This window comes from Macrosteles quadrilineatus, unplaced genomic scaffold (assembly GCF_028750875.1).
Source record: "Macrosteles quadrilineatus isolate MER2022 unplaced genomic scaffold, UCM_ALF_1.0 Scaffold_8__2_contigs__length_117827958, whole genome shotgun sequence".
In the NCBI taxonomy this organism is placed as follows: domain Eukaryota; kingdom Metazoa; phylum Arthropoda; class Insecta; order Hemiptera; family Cicadellidae; genus Macrosteles; species Macrosteles quadrilineatus.
Window position 1 is genome coordinate 28764498 of NW_026542601.1, and position 12312 is coordinate 28776809.

The 12312-nt window shown below is 35.1% G+C and overlaps 1 protein-coding gene across 4 annotated transcripts in view; it reads left to right on the forward strand.

Annotated features, from left to right (window-relative positions):
* The window catches only part of LOC129000970 (BTB/POZ domain-containing protein 9-like), a 71667-nt gene that overhangs the window by 22620 nt on the left and 36735 nt on the right, over positions 1-12312 (forward strand). The window contains exon 5 of one of the 4 annotated variants that reach the window (XM_054428079.1): positions 4935-6040. The exons of 2 other annotated variants lie outside the window; for them this stretch is intronic. In XM_054428079.1, the coding sequence (XP_054284054.1) occupies positions 4935-5656 (722 nt within the window). In that variant the 3' untranslated portion in view covers positions 5657-6040. Of the gene's footprint in view, positions 1-4934; positions 6044-12312 lie in introns of those variants that run through there. One more of the 4 variants, XM_054428082.1, reaches the window with a different exon arrangement.

Below are 12312 nucleotides of genomic sequence, written 5' to 3' on the forward strand. Positions count from 1 at the left end.
CGTAGCCTTCAAAGAAACTTAATTGAGGCAGAAATTCTTACTGGATGTGGCGTTGGAGAGATGGTTTTTGTTCCCCGAATTCCACTAATCCCCACCAATTACCCGTTTGAATTCAAACGTATCCAATTCCCATTGGCAATTTGCTTTGCCATGACAATAAATAAGTCACAAGGCCAAACTCTGAGTACTGCTGGGATTGAGTTGGGTGCGTCTCAGTGTTTTTCTCATGGACAACTATACGTCGGGTGCTCACGAGTGAGATCTCCTGCAAACCTCTACATACACGCCCCAGGAGGCCGGACCACCAACGTTGTATATGAAGAGGCTTTGCGATAGATAACAAACTACCCTTCATGTTTTTATTTATTTTTTATTATTTATCATTTATGTTATTTTTTTGTACATGTTTTGAATCAAAATTTGAAGTGTATTTTTTGTATTGTCAATCTCTTTCATGATTTTATAAACATCAATCTTTTTCACTATGCTTAATATCTCGACAGACAAAATTTAATTTATCATAAATGTTTTTTTTGATGGTATGTAAGTCTTATTTTAAACAAAATCCGTACGAAGGACGGGTACACTAGCTAGTATATTTATATATATATTTATATATATATATATGTGTCCGTTAGCGCGATAACTCGAGCAAAAATCATCCGATTTTGATGAAACCTGGTACAAACGTGTAAACCTACGTTTATTCGAACGAGTTCGCGAACCAGCATGATCGGACCATGGGAACGGGGGTTTATGGGGGCTTTTATGGGGTAAAAATGGGTTTTTCCCATTTTTGACCCAAAAAACTTAATTTTTGCAACTTCTTTCCAAACTGTTTTGTAGAGCTTAAAAAAACAAATAATTTAGTATATTGAAGCGTTATAATGCGCCTAATGGTTACGGAGAAAATTCAATAAAATTGTAAATTTAAAATTCCCATGTTATTCTTATGGAGGATAAGTAAACTGTTGTAGTTTGCTTATTTATTAACATATTTTGCCCAAATTTGGAAAATGTTTTTATTTCTTACTAACTATTAACATTTTACATAAAAAACACTTTAACCCTCCCTGTTGCAGCAAACCTAAGTATGTGTTAAACTGATTCAATTTTAATAGGGAATAAATGTGATATTTTTAAGGAGACATTTTAGTGTAAATCCAATCAGGCAAATGGAAATTCGCTTAGTCTGCAGGTTTGCTGCGGCGGGGGTATTGTTTTTACGAGGGTTAGGGAGCTGGAATTTTCCCAGGACATTTTTTAAACCTACTTTATAAATTGTGTTAAGTTTCAAAATGTTCGGAGCAAAATGAGCAAATAATTTTAAATCAAACGTTTAAACCCCTTCGTGGGACACTCTGTATGTGTGTTTACTTGATGTTAAATTAAAATTAGGAGACTTGGCTGATAGAAAAGATTTCCATCCTCATTACACTAGATCTAACTCTCTTCTTGAAATTCCGTCCCATAGACTAAGTAGATGTACCAGTAACCATTCAATCATGAGCTTAAAGTTATTATAATGTATTGCACTCTGAGTCAAGAGCGTTGCCTGAGTTGGTTTTTAAAGATAGGCTATACAACTGGCTTGTTGAACATACTTTTTATGTGATTAAAGAGTTTTTTGATATAAAAGTTGTTAAGTTTTGATGTTTTAATAGTTAATCTAGTATATTCTCCGCCCAGCCTATAGCCTTCTTTTTACTTTTAAATTTTTACCTGTTATTTTCTGTGATATTAGCTTATTAATCTAGTCTGACTGTGTTACTGTGTAACCCTATTTTACCATAATATGTGACCATGTCTATTGCAAGATTGTTTTGCTTAAGGACAATAAAGGATTTCTGATTTCTATTTGAGCCAGCCATGCCTTTAGTTACTACATAATAAACACAATGAAGCAAAGGAAATCTATCATTTCTGTTAGAGTTTAGGAATCCACCAGATTTTTTTAAAAGTAATTATCAGTGAATTATGTATATTAAGTGTTGATATCAATTTCACGCTCAGTAAGCTAGTTACATCAGTCATAAGATCAACAAAGTCCTTTTCTTCTTAACAACATTTTTTTTAGCGACAAGTTTTTAGCGAATTTCCCATATAGGGAATAAGCTATTACCGTAGTACTCATGGTAAGACCTGGACCCGGGACCGATTTACTATTTCGTATGAGGTCCCTTAAGGCTAAAAACACCATCCGTTCAAATTCATATATATGTGTCCGTTAGCGCGATAACTCGAGCAAAAATTATCCGATTTTGATGAAATTTGGTACAAACGTTTAAACCTACATTTATTCGAACAAGTTCGCAAACCAGCATTATCGGACCATGGGAACGGGGGTTTATGGGGGGTTTTATGGGGTAAAAATGGGTATTTCCCATATTTGACCCTAAAAACACAAAATGTCACAATTTCTTTCCAAACCATTTTGTAGAGCTTAAAGAAATAATTTTGTATATTGAAGTGTTGTTGTATGCCTAACGGTTACAGAGATAATAAAAAAATTAAACTAAAAACTCGCATGTTATTCTTATGGAGAATAAAAAAACTGTTGTAGTTTGCTTGTTTATGGATATATTTTAATCAAATTTGGCAATTTTGTTTGTTTCATTCTAAGCTATCAAGATTTCAATAAAAAAATAACACCATTATACCTTACCTGTTGTAGCAGCAAACCTAAGTACCTACTCATTAAAATAATGTTATTTAAATAGGAAATAACTCTGACAATTTTAAGAGAATACTTAAGTAGAAATCCAGCTCGGTTAGTGGAAATTCGCTTAGACTGCTGGTTTGCTGCGGCGGGGGTATTTTTTTTTGTGATGTGTGATGATACCAACATAGCTGGCAAAAGGTCTCATGAAAATAAAAATTCAAAAATATTGGTGTTTTTTTTTCTAATTTGAATACAGTAACCCAATATTACCAGTTCTTGATGAAGACAATCATCTGTCAAAATCCATTAAAGAGAAAGCAAAAGTTGGTAGTTTTTAGCAAAAGCTGAAAGAATATGATAAACAGACCAGTTCACTAGGGACGTTTTACTTGTTGCTCCATCTAAGAAGAGAAATCCGTTCATCCCAAATTTTATTATAAATCTATAAATAAATTAATAATTAATGTTACTACTGTATCAGGTTACTCATTTCAAATACTGTTCATCTACTTGAAGCTATTTAAATGTAAAAAACTGTAGGCTAACATGATAAAGTTTTTATTGATTAATTGATTGATTTAATCAAATAGTTATCAGTCAGAATCGAAAACCCAACATGTATTAATATGAACTAATATTAATGTCATGTAAAAAAATTAAGGTATGCCATTTTGAAATCAACTCTTGGAGACTGTAATAGGTTAAATTAATCAAGTCTTAGTGGAAGTTTTTGATGATATTTATTTTACTGTGTAGTTTGATAGGAACATATACATGATACACGACAAATAAAAAGGTTTTATAATTCACTTAAAGACAAGGTTCTTGGCTTTCCACTTCTACAGCAGCAGTATTCCAGCAACATAGAAAAAACTAAAAATCTGTTGAAAATTGCATTTTTGTCCTTTACTACACATACTGTATGCTGATAACCAAACATACTTCAATTAAATTTACACTTTTTATTTAAATTTGGATGGGAAGAATTTTTAAAACAGCACATAAGTTCCATAATGATAAGAGTAAAATGAAAATACAAGATAACTATAAAAAGATATGCATTTGCTGCACTTAAATGGAATTTAAATCCCAACAACTCCTCAGTGTTATTTCTAGAGTTCCATTATTCCTCTGTTGTTGCTCTGTACCTCAACTTGTTTGAGGGAAAGTCGTAACATGCATGATGTCTGCATATTGTTAGACTCATGTGATTACTTTCGATGTTGGACTCTTCAGGACTTGTGTATCTTAACTTGTGGCCTCCAATCACCTCCATCTTGACAGAGTACTTGGTGTCTGGCTTCAAGGTTATGTTTCTCCCATCAACAGCTAGAGGAATCTGAAACTTCACCCCATACTTGACATGCTTACTGAAGTTATCCAAGGTTACTGGAGGTTCTTGCTCATTTTTGTTGGTCCGCTCAGTTATTGTTGTTGAACAGGTGTTAACTTCATATGTCCAACCTACAGGGTCCCCTGGTGTATGATCAAGTGATTCACACTGTAGTGGTAACAGCTCAATCGCATTCTTTTGGGTAGTCAGGTAAAAATTGTAAACTTGTTCAAGTTCTTAAAACTTGTCCCATCCAACATCATCATGTCTAGTTGACCAAGAACAGACTTTGTTTTGTTCAGTTTCCTTTGTTTAGTCTCATTTGAAAACACGCCAACTGAAATAAGGACAACTGACTGCTCGGGGTGCTTCTCAAGCGGTTCTCTCGTATCACTCCTAGTGTCGGGGTTGAGAACTACGGTCATCCCCTGCACATGACACCACCACGTCCAGCGTTTGGTGCTGTCTTTGGGTGTACCAAATGTAGGCTATTTGTGATGGTCGTGAGAATACTACCCCCCCCCCCTTTAAAATTTGTCCCGTTACAAACATATAGATTATAAGAATCATAAACTTGTTCTGATATGTGCAGACTCAATTCAAACAAAGTCATCACTTGTTGAAAGTTGATGTTTGGGACTCAGTTAAATTAACTTTCACACGATCATGAAGGAGATAAAAATCTCAAGGACATATTTTTTTCATTTGTAACCATTATTTATACGAAGGAAAAGTCCCTTAGTTGTCATTGGCTTTATGGGGTATTAATTAACAGCTGTGCCTAAGGAATATGTCATCCTTAGTCACTAACAAGACTACAAGATCGCGCCATTCATCCTACACTCATCTCCATTCTTACTTGGCTTAAAATACCTACGTTGTATGGTCGACATTTCAATGAAAAGTAAAATATTTTAATAAGGTTATGTTTTTTCCTAGCTGACTCTGAAGATGGACAGCTGGTCCGCCAACAACTCTCAGGGTTGATTCAACAGTTAAGACCTGACTCATTGACTCCAGAAGACAAACTGGAAGTAATTTCTTCAGGTGTTTTAAACACAGAAGAAGTTCTGAGTATAAGTCGTTATCGGAATAAAAAGAAAACCCCTCCAACTCTTGGCGAGTTTTCAAATGAGACTAAACGAAGGAAAGTGAACAAAATAAAGTCTGTTCTTGGTCAACTGGACATGATGATGTTCGATGGGACAATTCTTGAAGTACATGAACAAGTTTACATTTTTGACCTGACTACCCAAAGACATACAATTGAGCTGTTACCACTACAGTGTGAATCACATGACCATACACCAGGGGACCCTGTAGGTTGGACATATGAAGTGAGCTGTTCAACAACAATAACTGAGTGGACCAACAAAAATGAGCAAGAACCTCCAGTAACCTTGGATAACTTCAGTAAGCATGTCAAGTATGGGGTGAAGTTTCAGATTCCTCTAGCTGTTGATGGGAGAAACATAACCTTGAAGCCAGACACCAAGTACTCTGTCAAGATGGAGGTGATTGGAGGTCACAAGTTAAGATACACAAGTCCTGAAGAGTCCAACGTCGAAAGTGATCACATGATTCTAACAATAAGCAGACATCATGGAAGTTACGACTTTCTCTCAGACAAGTTGAGGTACAGAGCAACAACAGAGGAATAATGACACTCTAGAAACAACACTAAGGAGCTGTTGGGTTTTAAATTCCATTTAAGTGCAGCAAATGCATATCTTGTTATGGTTTTCTTGTATTTTCATTTTACTCTGATCATTATGGAACTTATGTGCTGTTTTAAAAATTCTTCCCATACAAATTTAAATAAAAAATGTAAATTTAATTGAAGTACATTTGGTTATCAGAATACAGTATGTGTAGTAAAGGACAAACATGCAATTTTCAACAGATTTTTAGTTTTTTTATATGTTTCTGGAATGCTGCTGTAGTAGTGTAGTAGTGGAAAATCAAGAACCTTGTCATTAAAGTGAATTATAAAACCTTTTTATTTGTCATGTGTCATGTGTATATAATTATCTGTACCTATCAAACTACAGAGTGAAATAAATATCAAAAACTTCCACTGAGAAATTATTTATTTAACCTGTAACAGCATCGCAAGAGTTGATTTCAAATAGGGGTCTCAATCGGCCGATTCTAGATCGATTCCGATTCGGGATCCCGGGATCTCGGCCGATTTTTGATACCTAGAAATCCCGGGACTGGTGTGTTTTAATCCCGGGATTAACGGGATTGCAAAACCTATGTTTATATTGATTTTTTTGTGAATTTTAGGACTTTTACTTACGGAAAATTAATGACAAATAGTCCAATAACACTTGAAACACATATACTCTTTATTTTTAGGACGATTATATGAAATGGTATAAGTAATGGTCTTTTTTTATTGGAAAATTTAATTATCATTAAACTCAAATTGGCGAACAAATGTAGGCCTAAATATATGTTTCAGTTTTTAGACGATTTGGATTTACTTTCTGTAATTGTTATTACAATATTTAGAACTTAATTACAGTAGGCCTATAAGTTATTTTGAGTTTTACTTTTGACATTAAACGTAAACAACGCAATTCGTGTAGCAAACATAACATTGCAATCGGAAATTTAAGTATTATTTTCATGGAAGCTATAAAATATACCTATAAACACACGATTATAATCTCATTATTAAGATTGCTTATATTTAGGGTCTATAACTTTTATCTTCGTATTTGGTTATTAGTGTGGTGATTAAATTTCTTACAATCCAAAATTACGTTTTTCATACACACGCTACTACATAAGCATATGGTTTATTGTTTTACAGTATCACATATTGTTTTATTGCTGTAAGTCCAAATAACATTTTACGCTGCTACTCGTGATTCTTCCCATTTTATCTTTTTCTCTTGGCTATCTTTAATCTATCTATTAGCGTGAACGTGACGTATAGCTTACGTGCGAGTGCGGTTGCTCGTGATTTTTTTAAATGTATTTATTATATTCTAGAGTGACATAATCAACATTTATACACTGTAAATAAGAAATACGGGCAATGAAAGTTCCACGTGGTAATATTTTGTAACTTAGAAAATGGAAACATTGCGCAGTGTAACACTGGCCAAAGTTTGAACATTAAAGTACTCAACAAGGGGACTTCTTGCTCGTTTAAAATGGCTAAAAAGTTTAAAATCATAATATTATATAATCCCGGGATTGATCCCGGGATCCCAGGATCGGCTGAGAAGAATCCCGAAATCCCGGGATTGGATTGAAGGCCCGGGATTGAGACCCCTAATTTCAAAATAGGATATCTAAAATTTTGGTACATTACATTAATATTAGTACTAGTAATATTAGTACATGTTGGGTTTTCAATTTTGACTGATAACTATTTGATTAAATCAATCAATTAATCAATAAAAAACTTTATCGTGTTAGCCTACAAGTTTTTACATGTAAATAGCGTCAAGTAAATGTACAGTACAGTAGAACCTCGCTAATTTGAATTTCAGAGGAAAGCCAATATATTTCGAATCATAGGAAGTTTGAAATATAGAGAGTTTGAATTATAGAGGTCAGAATAAATACAATTCAAATTATTGAGGTCCCAGTTTTAAGTGTAGAGAGTTTGAGAGAACGGAGACTAATGAACACATCGTGGGAACATCAATAAGAGCGTCAGTTCATGTTTGAATATGCATATTTTTATGAATTATGACAACAAAATTAAAATTGTAGAGGCTCAAGTATGTGCAAATTCAAATTGTAGAGGCGACATCAAGCGTAAAAATCACTTTGAATTATCGGTATATTATTTTTTGAATTTTAGAGGTGTTCTGAGGGGAACAGACAAACATTTATAATTATAGAGGTTTTCGAATTATCGAGGTTTGAATTTTTGAGGAGACAAACATTTATAATTAGAGGTTTTCGAATTATCGAGGTTTGAATTTTTGAGGTTCTACTGTATTTGGAATGAATAACCTGATACAGTAGTACCATTAATTATGAATTTATTTCTAGATTTAAAAGAAAATTTGGGATGAACGGATTTCTCTTCTTAGATGGAGCAGCAAGTGAAACGTCCCTTTAATCATTGAACTGGTCTGTTTATCATATCATCTTTCAGCTTTTACTAAATCTACCAACTTTTGTTTTCTCTTTCTTTAATGGATTTTGACAGATGATTGTCTTCATCAAGAACTGGTAGTATTCGGGTTATACTGAATTCAAATAGAAAAAAATTCACCAATATTTATGAATTTTATTTTCTTGAGGCCTTTTACCGGCATCACACATCAATAAAAAAAAAACTTAGAATAATTTTCGTTGAGAAGAAAAGGACTTTGTTGATCTTATGACTGATATAGCTAGCTTACTGAGCGTGAAATTAATATCAACACTTAACATACATGGACTGTTTTTCAAATGGAAATTCACTTAGTCGGCAGGTTTGCTGCGGCGTGGGTATTTATCTTAAAAGTGTGATAATGATGTAAGTTATTACTTACCTTATCACAGGATGTATTTAAGCTGCATATCATTTATCATGGTCTGTTATTGTGGAGTAGTAGGTACAATTATATTTATTCACTTTCAAAAAATTGTAGGAATTATTGTCAAAACAAAAACAATGATATTCAATAACATAATAACTAATTCAACTAAATACAGCTGTCAAAATTATGTAAAATATATAAAAAGAGTGCATACAAGTTGTAAAATCTATCCTTGATTAATAAGAGTGAAACATTGAGTTGACGCAAGTGCATTCAAACGGCACCAACACGAAACGCTCATCACTTATCAACACTGACTTGCTCTACTTTCCCTTAAGCAGCTTATAGACGGGGACAGTAGGGACGGCAAGTAGCGGGTTTCCTTTCCAGCGGCAAGTATTTGCTGGCGGCAAGAAAACTCAAACATGTTTGATTTTACTGCCTGGCCGCAGTAAGTAGGGGGTCACAAGGGTGGTTACGTGACCACTCGCGGCCAGAACTTTCCTGTCAAAATGTGTACTTGCCATGCACTTGCCGCCAGTAGAAGTGGCAAGTGAAATTATAGTTGATCAGTTGAGTTAGGACTATGTGGTATGTTTGGGGGACTTTAATATAGATTTATTATCTAACTTCTGCCCTGAAGCTAAATTTCTTTGACGTCACCTAAGCTTCCATAACAGTATACAGCACATCACTGAACCGACTAGGGTCACTGACATCTCAAGTACTTTGATTGATCGTGTTATTACAAATAATTCATTGCAGTTAAAGAGATGTGGCGTTATTGATACTTCAGCTGTACTTGACTATAGAAATAAGAAAATCACTGACTATAAACTAGTTTATTGTGAATTAGAAGTAAAAAAAGATAAATCTATGGTTAAGTTCGTAACATACAGAGACTTTTCAAATTTTAAAATAGAAGACGCAATTTCAATCTTACAGAATATCGAATGGGAAGTAGTAATTGACATGACCAACGCTAGTCAAATAAATTCATTCATTTGCTCTGCTATAAAATATATTTATGATAAACAATTAAACATGCACCGCTTGTAACAAAGAGAGTGACAAAGAAAAAAGCACCTTGGAGAAATAATGAAATCATTATGTTAACAAAAATTAAAAATAAATTTAAGGAGGAAATTTTCAAGCTCGGGACAGAATGTAGACTGGGTAGATTATAAAAAAGTTAGAAACAAACTGAATAGGGCTGTATGGAAAGCAAAAAGAATTTTTTCTCAGAAAAACTGGCAGACTGTAAAGATACGAGAACTTTTTGGAAATGCCTTAGTGATAAAGTAGCAGGAAAGGGCAGAAATAATTTACCAAATGATTTTAGGGTCAGTAAAATTAATTTTTTGTAAAAATGGGATCATTTTTTGATTTGGGATGCAGATTTGATTAGATTATATAATGAAGATACACGTTATGTAAATAAATTCCAGTTTATAAAAATATCAGTATCAGAAGTGAGAGAAGCTATTAATGAAATTACCTCTAGAGCTGTCGGTGTTGATGACATAAGTATTGCAATGATAAAAGCCGTCAGCCCTTATGCCATTGGTGCAATAACTCACCTTATGAATATGTCTCTTGTAAACAGTGAATTTCCACACGCGTGGAAGAAAAGTATGGTACATCCATTGCCCAAAAAACAGATTCCTTCAAACTTTAATGATTTAAGGCCAATATCAGTCTTGCCTGCTATGTCCAAAGTGCTGGAAAAATTAGTAATACGCCAAATAACAGAATTTTTAGATGCAGAGAATCTGCTTCCCAAACTGCAATCAGGGTTCAGAAAGAACCATAGCACTTGTACTGCATTGATGAATATGTTTGCAGACTTGTTTGGGGCGAGGAGCGGGGGCAAGTGTAGCTCTGTAGTAATGCTTGATTTTTCACAGGCCTTTGATTCCATAAGCCATGGTTTGCTCCTAGCAAAATTGAAACATTTTGGTTTTCATTGCAATGCTATTGCTTGGTTTAGATCTTACCTGGAAAACAGACTGCAAGTGTCCAGGGTGGGTACCGATATCTCACCTCCCCTAGAGAAATCAAAGGGAGTGCCTCAGGGGAGCTGTCTGGGGCCCATTTTGTTTACCCTGTACACTGCAGATCTGTCCAGATGTGTGAGTCACTGCAATGTGCATTCATATGCCGATGACTGCCAATTGCATTTCTCCTATGAGATTCAGGCCACTGATCAAGCTTTTGCAGGAGTGAACTCTGATCTGGTGAGAATAAGTGAGTGGTCACGCAAACATGGTTTAAAATTGAACTCTGAAAAATGCATGATTCTTCATATTGCTACACCCCTACTCTTCACAGAGTTGCAAATGGAGACATGCACGTTCAAATCGCAGGAAACCCTCTAATGGTGAGGGATACCGTCAAGACCTTGGGTGTGGTACTTGACAGAGGCCTCACTTTCTCGGACCACGCCACTTATGTTTCCCAGGTGGCTTTGGGAAGGCTGCGTGGTCTGTACCGGTACAAACACATTCTTCCAGAGACAGCTAAGCTGCAGCTGGTACAGTCACTAGTGTTGTCACTTCTCCATTACTGTTTTCCTGCATACGGCAACAGCATCTCAAGGGAAGAGATGTCCCGATTGCAAAAATTGCAGAACTCCGCAATTCGTTTTGTTTACGGTATCCATAAGCGTGAACGCATATCCCCATTCCGGGATGCTGTGGGGTTGCTGTCAATGGGTGCCGTGTGCTGGGCGCAGACTTGTAGCCTCATCCATCGGGTCTTGGTTCAGCAAGAACCTAAGTACTTGGTAGAGAGGCTTGTGGCACGTAGGGAGGTGACTCAACGTGTGACCCGGCAAAACGCCTTGCTCCACATACCAAAAGTAAGCCTAGAAGTGGGTAAAAAAGGGTTTTCTTACTTTGGCCCAAAGATGTACAACGATCTCCCCTTGGACCTAAAACAGCTGGGGGTCCTGGCTTTCAAACAAAAAGTGAAAAAGATGTAAAATATTGTATATAGCTTATAATTTAAAAAAATAGTTGTTTAGCCTCCGGATTACTGTATTATACTTAAAATGGTTTACAATACCTGCATATAGTAATCCTTTGTTCCTGATTTTGGCAACTAGTTTCGGTTCATTATTGAACCATCTTCAGGCCTCAAGGTGTCAAATAATCACTTCATTCGAAGGTCGTTAATAACAAAGTTCAATAAATAAGACATATACAAAACACAATACATGGAACGGACACACATTTTTAACACATAATTTTGTTTTGTCATGCACAGTGTTTTGTATTATAATTTTTGTATATTTTTAAGTTAGTTATATTGAGTTACTTTGTAAAACAGTTCTTGTACTGAAAGACGTTCGCAAATAAAGGCATTTTTATTTATTTATTTATTTGATCGTGTTTATAGAAGTGACAAAGTTGTTTGTTAAAAGTACAAAGTTTGTTTGTTTAAAATGTCAGAGTGCCCTGTTGAGGAGAAAAAAAAAACATTAAGTGGAGTTGTGATGACATTATCAAGTTTTTGGAGATCTATCAGATCTAGAACAACAACACATTCAAGCAATTGCTTCATTGAACGCTTCACAAAATTCTTCATCACAATCAGGCATTCTAAACACAATTAAATTCAACTATTGACACCATTCACTCGCGATCTCAAATCAGACTGGCTGCAAGCTCTTTCCTTGACACCGGCCGCCAGTACTTACCCAGTGTGTAGAAAAACATATGGCAAGTGACGTAATGGACAGTACTTGCAGCCAGCAACTTGCCGTCTCTACTGTCCCCGTCTATACGTTGCTTTATATCGAGTAATCTTTGCTCAATAGT